At 40.9% G+C, this 21,188-nt stretch overlaps 1 protein-coding gene across 4 annotated transcripts in view; it reads left to right on the plus strand.

Moving 5' to 3' along the window:
* The window catches only part of PPHLN1 (periphilin 1), a 119,866-nt gene that overhangs the window by 65,860 nt on the left and 32,818 nt on the right, over nucleotides 1–21,188 (plus strand). For all 4 annotated transcript variants that reach the window (XM_040343877.1, XM_040343875.1, XM_040343876.1 and 1 more), the window contains 4 exons: nucleotides 9,816–10,021; nucleotides 12,403–12,485; nucleotides 15,133–15,267; nucleotides 18,988–19,128. In XM_040343877.1, the coding sequence (XP_040199811.1) occupies nucleotides 9,816–10,021; nucleotides 12,403–12,485; nucleotides 15,133–15,267; nucleotides 18,988–19,128 (565 nt within the window). The remainder of the gene's footprint in view (nucleotides 1–9,815; nucleotides 10,022–12,402; nucleotides 12,486–15,132; nucleotides 15,268–18,987; nucleotides 19,129–21,188) is intronic.

Raw genomic sequence — 21,188 nt, forward strand, 5'->3', positions numbered from 1 at the left:
GGCTGAGTCGCCCCTGTGTGAATCGGCTCTAAGAAGTCTGGAACACATTAATTTATGCTTTACAAGCTTGCTTTGTAAAAATGTGTTAATAATAATGTCGAAGGCCCTTTTACAGTCTTTTTTTCTTCCTTCTTTTGACAAACCACACTGTAAGGGGGAACACATTTTTCTGCTGGCCCAACTTTTTACATCGTTAGACCCAGGTTTAGATGTATATCAATGGCTTGATACTCTTGATAAACCAAATTTATGTATTGTGTATATGTCACGTAAAACATTTATTTTACTACATGATACCACTTACGGAAGTATTGTTGTTCATGCACCCATTTCTATAACTAATAAATAAAAAAATGGTCAAAGGGCCCATTTACCACGGGATATAAAACATTCCCTACTTTTTCTTCAATAGAAACGGCAAGGTAAAATATCAGCACTACTCCTGTGATAACCAAGAGTAGTGAAGCATAAGACCCCTTCCACACCGTTAGCGGCCGATAAAGGGTTAATACCGAGAGGCGCATTGCGGGCGGTATTGCCTTGGTTTCCCATTGTTTTAAATGGGAAGGAGCGGTATACATACCACTCCTCTCACCGCTCCAAAGATGCTGCTGACAGGAGATTTTTTTTCTCTCCTGCCAGCGCATCGCCTCAGTGTGAAAGCCCTCCTGCTTTCACATTGAGGGTGCTGGGCAGGAGTTGGTCCAAACTAAAGTTAAATGAAACCTGGGGGTCAGCTTTAAGCACCTACTAGTTTATTTTTTGCCATACTGATTTGGTAATTGAAGTAGTAAATTGGGGGCAGGTTATCTGAGAAGTAAACTTTGTGTGTAACTTCCAATCACTTTTGTGTTCTTGATCTGATTTTTGAAAGTCCCAGCCTGTGCGACGTCTAGGTCTTTCGTTTTTTAGCCATATTCACATCTTCTAGGGGAAAGCTTAAAGTAGAAGTATAGGCAAAACTTTTTTTCATTTTTGCCATCTGTGTCCCATTTGGGAGATTTACCTTCACTTCCTGTCCCATAGCCAAAACAAGCAAGTGAGAAGAAATTTCTTGGGGCCCCCAAGTCACCAGAACTAGTGTCCCCATTGGAAGGTTTCCACTGAATTGCTTAACTTTTTTGGGCTTTTCTTTTACATTCACTTTCAAATACAATGGTAAATAGGACAAATGCAGACGTTTCATCTTCTTCGAAATGGGAGGGGCACAGACCGCAAAAAAAGTTGTTCTAATCCATCTGCCACTCTGTCCAAAAGTTTAAAAAAGGTTTGCCTTTGTTATACTTTAAAGCTACCTACAAACATTCATAATAGTTGCTGGATCATGTATGTCCGTTGGGCACACTTGCATAATTGTACATATGGAAAGTGCTTTAGAAATATGGATAAAAAATGCTTTAGGAATCCCCAGCTGCAGCTTTTCTTCGAGGGGTGGGGGCTAGGGCAGCGAAATGCTAGGTAAAATCCAAACCAGCTAGTTGACTGATTTGGGAAAGAGAAGAGGTCTGCTGAAGTTGAGGGGACCAGCATTCATATAGACATTCCCAGTCTCAACTGCACCCCTATTCTTGTTACACAGCCAGCAAACAAAACAAAAATACCTTATGCAAAGGACAGACAAAAGAAAATATACATACATCACACTAGTATATCTCGCATGAAAAATTAAAACCTTATACACAGATTTGTTCAGTTCTGTTTGATTATCTAATGCTGTTAAAATAGACCATGCATTGGTTTTTATAAAAAAGGCTTTCAGCACCTGTTACGATGGGAATTTCAGCCACATTGCTGGTCGCTTATAGGTGGCCATTTTAGCACCAGGGTGATACAGCCACCTGTCTAATGGTAAGATGAACTAACTCGAAATGTTGTTTTTTTACTCTTTGTGCTGGTTACACTGTACCAGGGCAATAACAGGTGTGTTTATTTTTAGCACGCTGAGATGTATTCAGTAAGACAAGCAATTGTCCCTTACAAGACACATGTGTACTTGGACATTCTTTTTGTGAGAAAAAGATAGTGCTGTAAAGGTGCTGTTGCTCGTAAATTATCTGATTATCAGGCAAATGAGCGCAATGTAGTGCTAAGCTTAGAATGGTCAACATTCATATAGATCCTATAAAATAATATGCTACATTTGCAAGTAGAGCCTCTACACCCAGAAATGGTTCTTTCAGATGTGGGTTGGGTCTGGCGAGTTGAATCTATATCGGACTTCTGGTAACTCATGGATATGGGTTGTTGCTCAGTCCTTTTGTATACAAACCCAGAGTTCTGAGACCATATTCCAGGATACCAATAAGTGGATCGGCCTACTTGTATTAACCCTGGAATGAAATATATATTGTGTCACGCAAGGTGAGAATCCTTCAGCCCCTTTATTCAAGAGCAAACTCTCCATGTACAGTGCCTTGAAAAAGTATTCCTACTCTTTTGAAATTTTCCATCGTGGCACATAATTGTGAAGTGGAAGGACAATTATTTTCATTTATTATTATTTTATTTTTTATTTTTTTTACAAAGAGATATCAGAAAAGTCTGTCTTTTGTAGAACCACCTTTCGCTGCAATTACATCTGCAAGTCTTTTTGGGGATGTCTCTACCAGCTTTTCACATCTAGAAAGTGACACTTTTTCTTTGCAAAATAGGTCAAGCTCTGTCAGATTGGATGGCAAATATCTGTGAACAAGTCTTGCATCAGATTTTCAATTGGACTTAAGTCTGGACTTTGACTGGGACATTCTAACACATGAATATGCTTTGCTCCATTCCATTGTAGCTCTGGCTGTATGTTTAGGGACGTTGTCCTGCTGGAAGGTGAACCTCCACCCCAGTCTCTAGTCTTTTGCAGACTCAAACAGGTTTTCTTCTAAGATTGCCCAGTATTTGGCTCCATCCATCTTGCCAGCAACTTGTCCCTGCTGAAGAAATACATCCCTTCAACATGATGCTGCCACCAACATGTATCAGGGTGGGGATGATACGGTCAGGGTGATGTGCAGTGTTAGTTTTCCGCCACACGTAGCGTTTTGCTTTTATGCCAGAAAGTTCATCTACCCAGAGCACTTTTTTGCACATGATTGCGGTGTCCCCCACAAGCCTTCTTACAAACTACAAACTGGACTTCTTATGGCTTTCTTTTTGCCACTCTTCCATAAAGGCCATATTTGTGGAGTGCACGACTAATAGTTATCCTGTGGACAGATTCTTCCACCTGAGCTGTGGATCTCTGCAGCTTCTCCAGAGTTACCATGGCGTGGCTTCTTCTCAGATTAGTGCTCTGATTGCCCAGCCTTTCAGTTTAGGTGGTCGGCCATGTCTTGGTAGGTTTGCATTTGTGCCACACTCTTTCCATTTTCATATGATGGATTGAACAGTGTGCTCTGTGAATGAATGAAGAACTTGTATAGCGCGGCACATGCGAACTTCTGGGCGCTTGTTGTTCCTGTCTCCTTTGATATCAAAAGAGATGAGTTTTGATCTTTCTCCTGAATGCTAAATGGTTTTCCTCCAACCGAATGCTGGTTGGTAAAGCGTTCCATAGTCTGGGACCTTGGACCGCGAATCTTCTTTCTCCTTTGGATTTGTAGTTGGCTTTCGGTATCTGGAGTAGATTTTGATTGGTGGATCGCAGAACGCGATTGGGATTATGAGCTTTTATTTTATCGCATAGATAATGGGGAGCATTCCCATGGATACATCTATGCGTTAGACAGAGTGCTTTAAAAACAATTCTGTCTTTTACTGGCAACCAGTGAAGGGTTCTCAGTGAAGGTGAGATTGATTCCCAGGGTTTTTTCCCAGTCACTAGTCTGGCGGCCGTATTTTGAACGACTTGCAGACGAGCGATTTGGTACTTTGGGAGACCGAGGTAAAGGGCGTTTGCATAATCCAATCTGGAGTTTACAATTGCTCCCACCACGGTCGCTATGTCTTCTTTGAGAATAAAAGGAGTGAGTTTGCGTAGTAGGCGCAGAAGATGGTGAGATCCGCTGACTACTGACCCTATTTGTGCGTCCATTGTCATGTAGGAGTCGAAGATGACCCCGAGACTTTTGACTTTGGCGCTAGGGGTGATGATTTTGCCCAGAATGGGCGGGGGTATCCAAGTTGTTGCAGGTTGATTCATACGCTTGGCGTGAAACAGGAGAAGTTCTGTTTTCGCTCCGCTGAGTTTAAGATAACTCTTTGTCATCCAGTTCTCTATCAAAGAGAGGCATGTCTCTAGATTGAGATGGTGGTCCTTTTTGTTGCAAACATCTGTGAGATGTTCAAAGCTTGGGATATTTTTTTATTTTTTTTTAGAACCTAACTGTCCTTTTAACTTCTACACAACTTTATCCCTGATCCGTCTCGTGTGTTCTTTGGCCTTCATGATGCTGTTTGTTCACCAAGGTTCTCTGGCAAACCTCCTGAGGGCTTCACAGAACAGCTGTATTTTATGCAGAGATTAAATTGCACACAGGTGGACTCTATTTACTAATTAGGTGACTTTTGAAGGCAATTGAATCCACTAGATTTTAGTTGGGGGTATCGGAGTAAAGGAAAGGGGCTGAATAAAAATGCACTCCTCACTTTTCAAATATTTATATGAAAAAAAGTGAAAACCATTTATCATTTCCCTTCCACTTCAAAATTATGTGCCACTTGGTGTTGGTCTGTCACATAAAATCCCAATAAGATACATTTTCGTATTTGGTTGTAACATGACATGTGGAAAATGTCAAAGGGTATGAATACTTTTTCAAGGCACTATATATTCAGCATAAATGTAAAATACAATTTGTGGTTATTAGCATTATTTTCTATGCTTAATTCTTTTGTTGTGTAAAATTAGCCTTTTAAAATCCAACTAAACAGAGGTGTGATAATGATGATTTAAAAAAAAAAAAAATTTCCCATTAAAGCGGCATGTAAATTTTGTTCTGTGTAAATGGGTCACAATTCAATGTTCTCAGGCTTTATTCCTTGCAGATCAAATGTTATTCATTAACCCCCTTCAGATCCACGCTATAGCCGAATGACGGCTACAGCGCAGACCAACTTTTCCGGGAGGCCGTCAGTAGAAGTCCTCACCTTTTACACGCTCCACGCCCGCTCCCTGCAGAGGGCGCGTGCTGTGATAACTGAGTCAATGAGACTCTTGTGATCACTGATCGGAGTAAGGGTCCCATCACGGCCCCTTACCATGTGATCAGCTGTCAGCCAATAACAGCTGATCACATGATGTAAACAGAAGATTGGTAGTTGCTCTTTTTTTTTTTTTCTCATGCTAACAGCTTCTGTGCAAGGGACATCGGTCCAGAATAGGAAAGATGCACAGCCATCTCATCTCCACCTGCCAGTGCCCACAGTGCCGCAAATCGGTGTCCACAGTGCATAAAAGTGCCAGCAATCCGTGCCACCTATCAATTCCCACCAATGTTGCCAATCAGTGCCACCTAGAAGTGCCCATAACTGACACCTATCAGTGCCACTTCTCAATGCCCACCAGTGCCACCTAATCAGTGACGTCTTATCGGTGCCCATCAATGCAGCGTATCGGTGCAGCCTCATCAGCGCTCATCAATGAAGGAGAAAAATTGGCTGTTTTGCAAAATTTTATAACAAAATATAAAACGGTTTTGTATTAAAAAAATAAAATAAACATGGTCTTTTTAACAAAAAACAAAACAAAAATGCAGAGATGGTCAAATACCACAAAAAGAAAGCTCTATTTGTGGGAAGAAAATCATAAAAATGTCATTTGGGTACAGTGTTGGATAACTGCGTAATTGTCGTTCAAAGAGTGACAGCGCCGAAAGCTGAAAATTGGTCTGGGCATGAGGGGGGAGTAAGCAAGTGGTTAAGCAAAAATATATAAATGGGGAAAATATTGCCTTATGGCCACTAGATGGTGCTGGGTATCATAGGAAATGTGTGTTCATTGGCTATGTTTAGTTGCTATAATTTAGCTTTTTCCCCATTCTCATATTTTTTTTTTTTTTTTTGTTCCTAAGGAATAACATTTGATTTGTGCTAAATCTAGTCTGAGAACATTATTATTTCTTCATTTTTTTTCTTTCTATAATATTTTACAAATCAACCCCCCCAAAATGCAATTGGCTAAATACATTTCAGATGCGCTAAACACTTGGTCTTAAATGGTAGAAACGAAACGTACCCTCCTTAAAGTTTTGTAAATCCTTAGTTAATGTAGCTGTACCTTTTTTTTATACAAAGCAACTTACCTTTCCCGTGGATGCCGGAGTAAATTTGACCACGTTTGGAACATATGGCTAGGATCTCCTACCACAAATGCTGAACAATTTTGCATGGTTGGGTAGGAGGTGACTGGCAGGACGTAAACAAACAAAAAAACTCCTGAAATTAATGGGCAGTTCCGCCAAACTGCCGCTGCAGCGGCGCTTTGCCAGCAATGTTAACCCCTTTTCGACCGCTAGCTGGCGAAAACCTCCGCAAAAACTACAGTAAAGTGCCGCTAAAATAGCGATCCTTTACCGCCTATGCTTCGGTGAAGTGAGCCGTAACGACTAGATGAACTTCTTCCTTTTTTTTATTTTTTTATTGTTTTGTGCTATTTGAGCTGGGGAATGCACAAAGGCTCTGTATTGCACAGCCAATAAAAAGTATTAAAAAAAAAAAACAGTAGAAACTTTTCAGTTGGCAAAAAGCATGCGCTTGTCTAAATGCAGAGCTAGAGATCGAACTCATTTCTCGGACCTCTGCATATTGACTACTGCTTTCCCACAGAATAAGATGCAAACTTTTGCATCAGCTGTCTGAGAACATGCTTTTCCACTCAAGCTATAGCTGCTGTAGAAAGAAAATGAAGTGTACACTATTTAACACAATTTGTTTTAATGCAGATTTATACTGGGCTATTTATTATTATTACAGGTACTAATATTTTTATCTCTATAAATTTATTGAGACACCTCTGTCGTATCTTCCTCTTCTCTAAAGAGTTTTGCATCTGATGTGGTACTTCTGCTTCCACCAAATATATAACAAAACATTTGAGTTGCAATCTCGGTTTCCAAAAGCATTTTACTTCAATCTTCATGCATATACAAGTAACAACTGCCCAGTTTCAGACAGGAACTCTGTCCTTCATCAAGTTGCATGTGTATTGTTCAACATGTTGGCCACTTTTATTGGCTAATGCATCAAGCTAGAGCGAACACAGGTGTATCCCTTCACCAATTTCCTAATTAACCCCTTTGTGCATAGTACCGATTACATATTAACATTGCACAATGAGACTCCTTTTTTTCAAACAACAAAAGCACAAAAGAAAAGAGAAAATCAATATAACTCTAATGCCGCGTACACACGATCGGTTAAACCGATGAGAATGGTCTGATGGACCGTTTTTCATCGGTCAAAACCAATCGTGTGTGGGCGCCATCGGTTATTTAACCATCGGTTAAAAAAAAGCCAACTTGTTTTAAATTTAACCGATGGATTACTAACTGATTAGGACAAAACCGATCGTTAGTAGACACGAACATCGGTTAAAAATCTGCGCATGTTCAGAATCAAGTCGACGCATGCTTGGAAGCATTGAACTTCGTTTTTTTTCAGCACGTCGTTGTGTTTTACGTCACCGCGTTCTGACACGATCGGTGTGTAGGCGCGACGGACCATCAGTCAGCTTCATCGGTTAACCGATGAAAACGGTCCATCGGTCCGTTCTCATCGGATGGACCGATCGTGTGTACGTGGCATAAGGGCCAGTTCACACCAGACGCAGTTCCGTGCACATTTTTTCTGCACAAAATGCATGCACAGTGTTTTCCATGTATTCCAATGGCTCTAGTTCACACCATGCAGTCAGTTTCCGGTCAGTTTTTGCACCAGAAATGACTGCATGGTGTGAACTAGAGCCAACTAGAGTTTTTGGAATACATGGAAAACACACTGCATGCATTTTTAGTGCAGAAAAAATGCACACAAAACTGTACGGAACTGCGTCTGGTGTCAACTGGCCCTAAAAAAAAATTATATGACGAAACAAAATCGTTCTAACCAAAATTCAAAAAAGTGTTAGAAAATGTATAACTGGTATTTCCCTATTCCGTTGACTTATAAATGGGGCAAGGGGAAGAAGGGAAGTGGCCAAGAGGAGGCCAGAAGGGGTTACTATTAGCAACAATGATTGATCAGGGAATGTTCAGGTAGCAAAAATATAAAAGTTATTTATTAATTAATAATATCAAGAACATATATAAGAAAGTACAATGGTCAATGAACTATATGAAAAGGTTGGTATTCATATACAAAAATGTATTACCACTAAAAAACAATGTAACGAACAGGACCAACAAATAAACAACACAAAACTCAACTTTCCCTATTCCGTTGAGCCTATATTGGTTAACAACGTGGAAAAAAAATTCTGCTATTCAAACGGTACATGGGTAAAACCCTGATCTTGGTATAACTAAACAAACATTGTTTCCCCGATTTTATGTCTCTTGTTTGCACATGTGCAGCATACACCACCCAATGTTTAATTTTTTTATATATATATATATATATATATATATATATATATATATATATATATATATGTGTGTGTGTGTGTGTGTGTGTGTGTGTGTGTGTGTGTGTGTATATGTATATATATATAATTAGGGGTGCAACAGATCAAAAAACTCACGGATCGGATCGATCCTCGGATCAGGAGTCACGGATCATTTTCGGATCAGCAAAAAAAAAGATTCCGTTTTTTCATTGGTCCAAAACAAAAAAAAAATTATATATATATATATATATATATATATATATATATATATATATATATATATATATATATATATATATATATATATATATTATATAATTTTTTTTTTTTTTTGGACCAATGAAAAAACGGAACTTTTTTTTTTTTTTTTTTTTTTGCTGATCCGAAAAAAGAGCACAATAGCAATTCACAGGGGTGGATTAAAGAGGAAGCAGGTGAGGCTGTTTGGGACTTAAAGTACAATCTTGATGTTTTTACAGCAAAAAAAAAAAAAAAAAATTTATATATATATATATATATATATATATATATATATATATTTTTTTTTTTTTTTTTTTTTTTTGCTGTAAAAACATCAAGATTGTACTTTAAGTCCCAAACAGCCTCACCTGCTTCCTCTTTAATCCACCCCTGTGAATTGCTATTGTGCTCTTTTTTCCCCCTTTTCCCCCCCCCCTCCTCTCACACCAGTGCTTCACTGCTAACATTCCCATTCAGCCTGCTAGAGCCCAGTGCACAGCGTGACACGCCTCCCCGGGGAGGCGTGTCACGCTGGGCTCTGGCAAGCAGACTGGCCGCCGCTCCGGAGCTAGGCCGAAGCCGGGGACTTTCCTAGGCCTAGGCTCCGGAGCGCTCCGCGGATCGCGGGGTGTGCCGATCCGAACGGGGTGGCCCGTTCGGATCACGGATCGGTGACGATCCGTTACACCCCTAATAAATATATATATATATATATATATATATATATATATATATATATATATATATATATATATATATATATATATATATATATATATATATATATAAACATTGGTTTCTGTATGCTGCACATGTGCAAATATATATATTTTTTATTAACATTTCTGTGCTATGCAGTTGTGTGTTAAGACATAGAAATTTTGCTGCATTTAAGGATGATTTTCTAAAAATAAAATGCACTGCGGTGTCCTATGTACACATGGTGTTTTTTGTTGTTTAAGGAAAGCTAATTCAAAAGAAAAAAAATAAACATTTAGTAAATTTCTGGTTTTCACAAAACCTTATTTTATGTTTAACAAAGGGAGAACAGAGAAGGATTCAGAAGAAAAACGTTATGCCAGCCTCCATACATACGAGAGCGGTCTCCTCACAGAAGAGAGTCGCCATATTTCCGAGAATCTCCAGTAACCAGAAAAGACTCTCCGCACAGTAGATCCGGCTCCAGCGTCAGTAGCAGAAGCTATTCTCCAGAAAGAGGCAAGCCATTCCCCACACACCAGCACAAAAGTATGCATTCTCCTTTTTTTTCCTCTTTGAACTGCCTTCTATTTCATGTAATACAAAATTTCTAGTTTTATGTAACATCGTTTTTCATTAAAGATATGGATGAAATCTTTTAGAATCTATAACATAATCTAGCACAAAATGTTATAGCTGGGTTGGAATTTGGCAAGTGCAGCAAGGACCAGACAAATTTCAATTGGGAAATTTTAATTTGATTAGAGGCTGCAAATCACTGGCTGATAGGGGGGGGGGGCGGCAGCCAGTCTGATAGCTTTGGTTGGTTGTCATTTTTCAGCCTCTTTTACACTAAACTGGCTCCCATTATAAAAGGGGTGTCACAGAAGGGTAATTTTAAATGTCCGGCAATCAATACTCCGTTTTAGGTAGATATACTTTTTGGGTGTAAATAGGATTTAGTCACTTTCAAATTTTATTAAATTTTTTTCACCCAAAAGTGGAACTTTAAGCACTCCTCGCCCCCCTTTCCTGCCACATTTGGCATGTCATTCCCCTTTGCTTGGGAAACCTAGGCGGTGACTCTTCTTCCCCTACATCCCTGCAATCTTCTTGGACACATCACAGGTCCCAGAAGATTGCCTATCCACTGAGAATGCACAGCGCGATTCGCGAATGCGCAGTGCACACTCTGCTGGGAAGCCCCAAGCTGTCACAGCCAGGTGCCCACATTTGCAATGCCGGCGCCATGGAGAGGAGCAAGGCTTCGCTGGGACAGGTAAGTGTCTGTTAAGTCAGCAGCTACAATTTTTAAGTTTATTTGGCTTTTACCTGGAGTTTAGCTTCAATAACTTAACTTAATTTACATGAACTTGGTGTCGTTGTTTTGATTTTTTTTTTTTTTATTCGTTACTTTGACTAAGCCATGATGAGGGTCCAAGCTGTAAGCATGTGAATGATACATGTGCTATTTTTTTTCTAAACTTTATTTTTTGTCCTGACTAAAATAAAGATATTTTATACAAATATACATTAAGTATTATTTTGCATTGGCTTTATTCCTAACTCCTTAGTCGGGATCTTCCGCTGTGAATGAATATGCTGATGCTAGTTTATTTTTACCATTTATTTACAGTTGTAAAAATGGTTTTATTCAGTTTTTCAGTCCTCGCTAGTTTACAAGATATATCTGGACTGGTGCTTGTTCTGTTGGATTACATTTTATTCACAGCCAATTTGTAAATCTGCCTGCAAGGTGCTTGTTCTGTTGGATTACATTTTATTCACAGCCAATTTGTAAATCTGCCTGCAAGTTTATTTATTTTTTCTGGAAAAAGTTTGCAAGAATAAGTACCGGTATTTGCCACAGACTTAAATTGTGTATTACTCGGTTTTATCACAGTAAATATTTATTGAAAAGCAGATGCAAATGCGTCATAAGAACAAGAAAGGAAAACTTTTTTTTTTTTTTCTTTCATTTACAAATTATTGCACTTTTTAATATTGAATATTGCTTTTGTAGATTTAAGCTGGCCATACGCTGAGTATTTATTTATTTTATTCCGCCTGCAGGCTAAACGGGGGGGGGGGGGGAAAAACAGTCCTCCATCCATGCCCAATGTGGACGAATGAATCTCCTGTTGCGGCTATCATACTTTGACATCAGCCCTGCTGGATGTCAAAGTGCCCAAGCAACAGCTGTATATGATTAGATGCAGCTGCTTTTTACCCCAAAGAATATGAGCACGCAAAATTACACTTTTTTTGTCAATTTTGGTCAGTTCCTCAGTAACTGCCACTTTCTTCTTGGTCACTTCTTGGACAGAAATCAAGAGAGGATCCATCCAGTGGGGATACAGATAAAAAAATAAAAAATAAGCATTTTGTTGAACCCGGTAAGGACAGAAGTCCTGCTAATTTTTTCATTTCTGTATGTGTACATGTAAGGGCCCTTTCACACTGGTGCGTTTTTTTGCGGTAAAAATAGCGCTATTAAAACGCCCATAAAACGCTCCCCATGCCCCCTCCATTGAAATTAATAAAAAAAAAACGCAGTAAAAACGGAGCGTTAAAATCGTGGTAAAACACCACGTTTTTAACGCGATTTTACCGCGTTTTTACCACGTTTTTAATTCATTTCAATGGAGAGGGGCATGGGTAGCGTTTTAATAGCGCTATTTTTACCGCAAAAACGCGGCAAAAACACACCAGTGTGAAAGGGCCCTTAAGGAAACTCTTTTCATTTTCTGTTGTCACCAGTAAGTGAAGGTAAATTTGCCAGCAGATGCACAGTAATATAAATTGAAATGAGGTATTCGCTTTACCTCTCCCAAAACTGAAAAATCTTAAACTAGGTATGTCGAATAGTACAACTATTATATAGCATTTTAGTTGTGCAATTTACATGTTTTTTTTTTTTTCTATTGCAGATAAAGACAAATCAAGCACACATCCTTTAAGATCTTCTAAAGACCCATCTCCTTCAAGTTCAGGCGCTATAACTTCCATCAAAGTAATTATTTTTTTCCATTATGTCTTCATTTACTTATGGAGTGCAGAAAAACCTAATCCGAAAACCCATATTATAAATGGATATCATGGTGAAATTTAAGGCCTTGTTCCCGTGGGTTTATCAATGCATACCCCATGCAAATGCACACAGAAGTGTTCTGTGCATCCCCATGCAGGCATTCTCATTGATTTCTGTTGAGATGCAGCGGGTGCACGACTCCAAAGAGATTGTGCATTCAGGGCCATGCACTACACAGATGATAAATTGGGAGCAGTGGAGGTGCGTACAGTGGCTGCGTCACAATAGACATTGGTGAGACTTCCTGCACAGGTCTACACAGAACACCTGTGCATATTTCTATGCCGGTAAATACACAGGAGTAAGCACTCCTACTAGTGGTCAGCAGAAGGACAAATGGAATATCCTGAGGCTAAACTCCAGGAAGGCTAAATAAACAGTTGCATTTCATATATGAGAGCTGTTTTATCTGACAAATGATTTGGTGTGGCTAGCACTAAGATTTACAAAGCTAGACTGCACAGCCAGGCTGGTGACTTCAGTCTGCTTTAATACAGTTTAACAGAAACCTGGACAAATTGCAGCCCCAGGGCCACATGCAACCCTTTTGGCTGTTCCTATCCCACCCTTGATGCCGGTTTAGAATGTCACGGACTGCATCGGGACCCACATACAAAAGTGGGGATGGCCTGTAACTTGTACCAGTCCATTCAGGATCCTGCAGGCAGTGATTTCCTGTGTAAAATGTATCCAGTGACATCACTAGCAGGGCACACTCAGCATGATTTGTGAAGAATGAGTAAAAGAAAGCAAGGACTAGTAAGTGCCTCTAAATAATGGTGGAGCAATGTGGCAATTTTTCTTCGTCTGAGGATGATTGTGCAGAAAAGCTTTCCAATTTAAAGAATGGAGTAAACTCACTAAAAGAGTGGTGTTTTCTTTATGGCTCATGCATATACTGCTGTCTAAGGGTGGTCGTTGCACCTGTAATGGCAAAGGAAATGTCTCGCAATGTCGATTCCAACCTGTTCATGTTCACTCAGAGAAATCTAGCGTACTCCTGGATCTCAAGAGTTTTTTGCAAAACATAAAATCTAGAATGGACTTAACATGCCTCTCAGAAAATACCATGGGGTGTCATTTGGGGGTGTTTTTGTACTGTCCTGGCATTTTAGCACCTCAAGATACGTGATGGGCAGTCAGATAGTAAAAGCTGTGTAAACTCCAGTGTACATATATACCTCAGGGGCAGATGCACAGACCGAGTACGCCGGCGTACTTTCAAATTACCCGCGTCGTATCTTTGGTTTGAATCCTCAAACCAAGATACGACGGATCTGGGTTAGATCCGACAGGTATACGTCCTTGTACGCCTTCAGATCTAAGATGCAATACTTTGGCATCCGCTGGGTGGCGTTCACGTCGTTTTCCACGTCGGGTATGCAAATTAGCTATTTTTGTCGCTCCACGAACGGACGAGCGGCCGGCACATTTTTTACGGCGTCTCTAGTCGGCTTTTTTCGGCGTATAGTTAAAGCTAGTATTTTGTCGCGTATAGTTAGACCTGCCATGTTAAGTATGGCCGTCGTTCCCATGTTTATTTTGAATTTTTTTATTTTTTTGCGTAAGTCAATCGGGATGGACATAATTCACGTCTAAGTTAAAAAAAAATGACGTCGTTGCGACGTCATTTAGCGCAATGCACGGCGGGAAATTTAGAAACGGAGCATGCACAGTTCATTCGGCGCGGGGATGCGCTTCATTTAAATGAAACACGCCCCCTAATCGCCGATTTGAATTCCGCCGCCAGAGATGGACTACGCCGCCATAACTTACGGCGCGAATTCTTCCAGGATTCGAACTAAAGCCAAGTAAGATACGGCAGGGTATCGTATCTCTGATACGCTGCGCGGGTGCAGATCTCTGTGGATCTGCCCCATAGTTTGTATATGCTATAACTTTACCCAAGCCAATAAATATTCACCTATTGGGATTTTATTTTTTTACAAAAGACATGCAGAAAAATACATTTTGGCCTAAATATATGAAGAGATGTGATTTTTTTTTTTATTATTATTATTATTATTGGATATGTTTTATGACAAAGTAGAAAGTATTGTTTGGTTTTTATTTTCGTTTATATAATAATAATAATAAAAAAAACAGTGGTTATCCAGTACCACCAAAGGACCACCAAAGGAAAGCTCTATTTTGAGTAAAAGATTATATAAAATGAATTTGCGTACACTGTTGCATGACCGAGCAATTGCCAGTTAAATTGCACCAAGAACAATGGCAAAAAAATGTCCTGGTCTTGAAGGGGGTAAAACCTTCTGGAGGTCAAGTGGTTAAACATATATGTTAATAATGGTGGCACATTTCTAGCTGTGTGTCTGCTGTTTAATGGTCTTTTGCTAAACAATATTTTCATATTTGAATACCCATGTTGACTCTCTCCTCCAAATATAAGTTGGCTTTGTGTTGAGTACACCTGTATCATTCCACAACCTAGGTTAAACACATTAACCTCTCTCGGCATATGCCAGACATATGTTCACTGGTGATCAGTTACAAATAGGAACATTGTCTATCACACACTTCATAAACTATTTGATTTGTGTTTTTACAGAGTGGAGACCAAGATAAAGCAAGTCGCCTCTCGTCTGAGATTGCTTTTGTGGATGCTGCCTGCAAATGGGTTTCTGAGAAAATGGAGAAAGTGTCTGAAAGCAATGTACCTGAAGCCACAGAAGACTTTGTAAAAGTACATATTTCAATAGAATGTTTTTTCAGAGATTCATTTAAGCATGGATAATGATTTTCAAGATTATGCAAAATATATTTGGGATATTGATTGCACACCTAAATGTATAATAGCTTTTGTCTGTTAGGCCTCATTTACTGTATACTTGTGGCTATGGGGCAATAAAAACACTGGTTGGTTGTGTTTTTGGGATTTTTTTTTTTGCAAGTAGATGGAGCTGTGCTGCAAGTGGTTGCAACAAAGTGCTGCTCCAAACCGATATTCAGGGTGTAACATGATGCAGCAGCCCCCGCACTCCCCGGATCCAACCCCCCCCCTTTGTGACAGCAAGCAGGGGATCTTCTCCCCCCCCACTAGCTGTCATTTAAAAAAAGACGTGGCCCTGCGTGGCTCTGCCCACCCGACCACATCATTCAGAGTTCTGTAAGTGTGAGAACTACACGTACTGCCAGCCTTTTGCGGCTGTTGGCCTATTGCTTTTAATTAACTACCGCGTTGTTGAGTGCTCTTGGTGGTTCATCGATACTTCCTGTCATTGTGAAGTATGAGCAGACAGCTTAAACATTCAGTATGCAAGAGCCCTGCATTGTAAATGCACTCCCCCCCCACACATTTTTTTTTTTCAAAGGTCAACTTATCCTTTAAAACAGGGGTCTACAAACTACTACCCTCCAGTTGTTCTGGAACTACAATTTCCATCATGCCCAGTCATGTCTGTGAATGTCAGTTTTACAATGCCTCATAGGAGGTGTAGTTCTGCAACAGCTGGAGGGCCGTAGTTTGGATATCCCTGCTTTACAACAAATGTTTCAAATAACAATTGCCACTGTACCATCACCTCATGGAAAAACTCACTAAATATGGCCCTCCAGATCATAGGAATGTAAAAATAAGCATATATTGTTAAACTTTATGTAGACTCCCATACATCATCCAATCAAGCCGTTCACATACATTGCCAGCTTGCAAGTAGTATGTCTGTTTGGCCTAAAGCTTGGAATTGTGCACTGCGAAAATAGAAGATCCTCATAGAGTAGTAACGTTGATATTAGGATATTATTATTCCCAATAAATTCTTGCAGACTCTCATACTAACCAGTCTGATCAAACCCATCTTGCACATTGCTGGTACTGACACCTCAGGTGTCACAACCGATAAGCCATCTTGTCTCTCAATAATGAATGAGTACTACACTTCTAATAGCTTTGAGAGATAACCATTCGATAGCTTCTGAATGTATATCGGAGATCCACAGCTCTCTCAAACTTCCATCGGTGTCCTCCAATGATGACACGCAGCAAAAGTCAAAGCTGTCGCTGTAATCGGATCCTTATGCCAATACAGCTGGTTTATCAGTCTCAGCTCAGAAGGTCATAAAAGAGAAAAAAATTGTTTCCATACAGTAGTAATTAGAGATGTTCCGATACTAGTACTCGGGGGAAATGCTCCGATGCCTCACCCGATACCTGGGCAGGCAGGGGAGTTGCAAGTCTTCTCTCCCCCGTGCTCATTGCTGTCCCCCCCCCGTGCTGTTGTCGCCCCCCCCCCCTTGCTGTTGTCGCCCCCCCCCCCCGTGCTGTTGTCGTCGTCCCCCCCGTGCTGTTGTCGCCCCCCCCCGTGCTGTTGTCGTCGTCCCCCCCCGTGCTGTTGTCGTCGTCCCCCCCGTGCTGCTGTCGTCCCCCCCCCCCCCCCCGTGCTGTTGTCGTCGTCCGTCCCCCCCGTGCTGTTGTCGTCGTCCGTCCCCCCCCCGTGCTGTTGTCGTCGTCCGTCCCCCCCCCCGTGCTGTTGTCGTCGTCCCCCCCCCGTGCTGTTGTCGTCGTCGTCCCCCCCGTGCTGTTGTCGTCGTCGTCCCCCCCCCCGTGCTGTTGTCGTCGTCCCCCCCCCCGTGCTGTTGTCGTCGCCCCGTGCTGTTGTCGTCCCCCCCCCCCCCCCGTGCTGTTGGCCCCCCCCCCCGTGCTGTTGTCCGTCGTCCCCCCCCCCCCCCCGTGCTGTTGTCTTCCCCCGTCCGTGCCGTTCTCTCCCCTTCCCCCGTCCATCCGTGCCGTTCTCTCCCCTCCCCTTCCCCCGTCCGTGCCGTTCAGTTCTACCCCCCCCCCCCCCAGTCCGTCCGTGCAGTTCTCTCTCCAACCCCCCTGTCCGTCCGTCCGTGAAGTTCTCTCTCCTCCCCCCTTCCGTGCAGTTCTCTCCCCCCCCCCCCCCCCCCAGTCTGTGCCGCTCTCCCCCTCAATCTGTCAGGGGGAGAGCGGAGGTAGGAGACGCTAAGCCTGGCTCCTACCTTTTCCGAATGAACAGAGTCGGTGGTCACCGACTCTGTCCATTCATATAACTGAGCATCGTAACCTCCTGTGTTTACGATGCTTCAGTTTATGAATGGAGGAGCTTCTCTCCATTCATTTCAGCTGAGGCTGCTGAGAAAGGGACTGGGGAATCTGTGTCCTTAGTCCCTTTCTCTGTCTTAAAGGGGAGATGTCAGAGGTCTGTTAAGACCCCTGATATCTCTCCAAAGACCCCCAACAGGGCTGATTAAAAAAAAAAAATTGCAATTTTTTTTTTTTAAATAAATAAATAAAAATAAAATGTAAATAAAAACACACTGACAATCCACCCCCCCCCCCTAAAAAAATGTAAAAAAAAATAAATAAATACTGCCACTGTCACATACATGACATTTAAAAAAGTATCGGTAATCCGTATCGGCGAGTACTTGGAAAAAAAAGTATCGGTACTTGTACTCGGTCTCAAGAAGTGGTATCGGGACAACCCTAGTAGTAATGTTTTATTAAAAATATTTAAAGACTAAAAGACAACTACTCGCATATGAAAAGTGCATTAGTGGCACTACACTCACAAACATCTAGATGTAGTTGCTGGGTAACCTCTTTGCCTAGTAACCATTAAAAATGTTCTGTTACCATGTTACATGTTGTACCTGAAATATGGGTGTAACATTTAACATGGTGCAAAAGCTGACATTTAGGTCTCATTTACATACACTTGCTTCAGCTTCAAAGCACACATACGGCTAGTTTACAGTTGCTTTAAAACAAGGCTTTGGACAGGCTTTGTTAAAGCTCTCTGAACGCGAGTCAAAGCTCATGTCATTAAATAAAATGGTTTGCTTACAGACCTGTTTACACCTTGCTTTTGCTTGGTGCTTCAATGAGGCTTTGGTGGAGCTTCGTTTGGGGGTTTGGTGAGGCTTTGGGGCCTCAGTGGGGCTTCAAGCAAGCTTTGCCTTTTAGACTTCTATGAAGGCTTTTTAAGCACCTCTAAAGCTACATGGGGTAGAATTTTTGAAGCAAAGCCAAAGCAAGGTGTAAACAGGTCTGTAAGCTAACCATTTTAATTAGTGGCAGGGGCTTTGTTAAAGCTCTCTGAACGCTAGTCAAAGGCTGTTCGAAGCCTTGTTTTGAAGTAAGTGTAAACTAGTCTTTAATGTGTGTTGAAGCCAAAGCAAGTGTAAGTGAGCCATTGGTGACAGGAGTTTTTGACTGGCGTTTAGAGAGCTTTAACAAAGCATGTTCAAAGCCATGTTTTGAAGCAAGTGTAAACTAGCCCTTAAATTGTATAAAACTAAAAAAGGATCTTGGCTAGATTATATTGCAGAAGGCTTCCATATTGACAGTAAACATTTCTATACAGCTTCCATCTCTTTCTGTAGGTGCTAAAGTTGTGTTGTCTTTAATATAGCCACTTATCTAGTTACCTTGTTTTCTAAGGCAGGATCATCTTCTGCATTATATGGGGACCAAATAGCAGAACTAGAAGCCAATGTGTCTGCGAATTCCGAACGCTACGATTCAAATCCAGTTGGCAACAGATCCAAAGCCATTGCAGCAAAGACAAAAGAAATAGAAGAGGTAAGTCGACGAATATGCTTTTGTTTTATTTAACCTATGTCCAATTTCTTGTTTAAATCCCCAAAAATATCATGTGTTGTCCAGGTATCAATGTTTTTGACTGCCTTTTTTCCCACTTCCGGCTTAGCAGTGGCTACTGGAACATCGCTTGCATTGATGGCACAGTTCGGTTCTGCATTATAATTTTTTTTCCTACCCCTTACACCAGACCAGGGAGCTCAGTCAGTTTGCGGCTGCTTTCTCTGTCTGTCTGTACAATTGACCTCCATTCTTTGCTGCTGTTAAAGTATCGTCAACATCTGACACACTTCTGGGCATGTCATATTCCTGGTCCCTTCTCTGAGTGCTGTAGTTCCAGCTACTATGTTCTATAATAACATAGGGGCTGGCAATAGAAACCATAGACTGCGGAAAGGGGCAAAGGCATCCGACACGTTTGGCAGTGTCAAATGCTGAAGATTCTTCAGGCAGCGGTAGTTGGCAGTGGGGCAGAACTGTATTCATTTTGTATCTTTACAGGCAATTCTTAGTTTCTCTTTTTTGTAAGTGATCGGGTCCCTTAAAAGCCAAATAATATTTACCTCCTCCTTATATGGTCAATTTGTGAATTTTACTGAATATATGCAAATTTTTATTTTTTTTACATGTATTTCTATTTAAGCTTGAAAAATTATTTGCATATGTTTCTGTTCTTCTCGTGGAAAGAAGCAGATTTGCACATACTAGGCACCTTAAAGTGGAACTTGCATTTCTATCTGCGCACTACATACTGAAAACGCTATTTGATTCATTTTTAATATTCAAAGCAAACTCACCCATCCATTCACATCTCATTGCTTTATTATGTTTAAAAAACACCTCCTAGTATTTTTATCCGTGGTCATCTTGACTAAGTACCATTTACTTCCTGGAATCCATCTGCCTTTAGCTCAGACATGCAGGCAGCAGGACGTGCTTGGCTAAGAAAACTCTTCCAGATAAAAGAAAAAATGCCCATGAAGACTCCTGGCAGGACCATGTGTTTTTAGTGCAGTTTTTTTTTTTTTTTTTTTTTTTAATTGTGCTGGCGCCATTTTTTGGTGTGGTTTATGTGCATAGGGCAATCCATTGAAAAATGCACCTTGTGGGAACACTCAAAAAAAGCTGCACGCTCAGACGCACTTCCTGGTATGAAAGAGCCCTCTAACTGGTGTGCCCTAAGATTATGTACAATTCTAAAGGACACTCAGACTGAAATAGGTTGGGGAACACTGTTGTAAACTGATGTAACATAAATCGGTAACTGAACTGCGTGAAAGAATCCCAACTTTATTTTTCAAGTCAAACCCCTTAACACTGGCAGAGGTGCTTTCATTGGTCAGCTTTTTTTCTTTTATGTTAAACCTTTATCCCAAAAGGAAAAAATACTGTGCTGTAACTGCCTAAGAAGTTTGGTTTTAATTTTGTTTTAAATCTACTAGTGCATTTAACACTAAATGGACAAGACTGCTGTCCAAAGGTGTTTCCATTGCTCCTTCATCCAGAGTAGCCACAAGTAATAATCGCATTTAAAATCCAACAGGCTTGTTCTACTCGAGTTAATCGATCAATCAACTTCTTACTTTCAGCCTGGTCATACATGGTTCGAATTTCGGGTAGTTGCTGCTGAACCAGACAAGATTTGAATAGTCTTTGTGACCAGATTTAGGGGCTTCTCTTGACTGATAACCACATACACGAGGAGCTTGTTTAGTTGTGCGAAAACTATTATGCCCTGTACACCTGATCGGTCAATCCGACGAGAACGGTCGGATGTATTTTTCCATCAGGTAACCGATGAAGCTGACTGATGGTCAGTCGTGCCTAGTAGTGTTGCTCACGAATATTCGTATTGCGAATATTCGGCTCGAATATGGCATATTCGAGTATTCGCAAATATATATCGAATTTCGCGGCCAATATTCGCTATTCCGAATATTCACATTTTTTCAATTTTATTTTTAAAACAGATCACATCCTAGTGATCTCCATCGACGTCTAAAAGCATTGCTGGTATGATTAGAGACACTGGGCCGAGTAGC

Source organism: Rana temporaria, chromosome 3 (genome assembly GCF_905171775.1).
Source record: "Rana temporaria chromosome 3, aRanTem1.1, whole genome shotgun sequence".
NCBI lineage: Eukaryota > Metazoa > Chordata > Amphibia > Anura > Ranidae > Rana > Rana temporaria.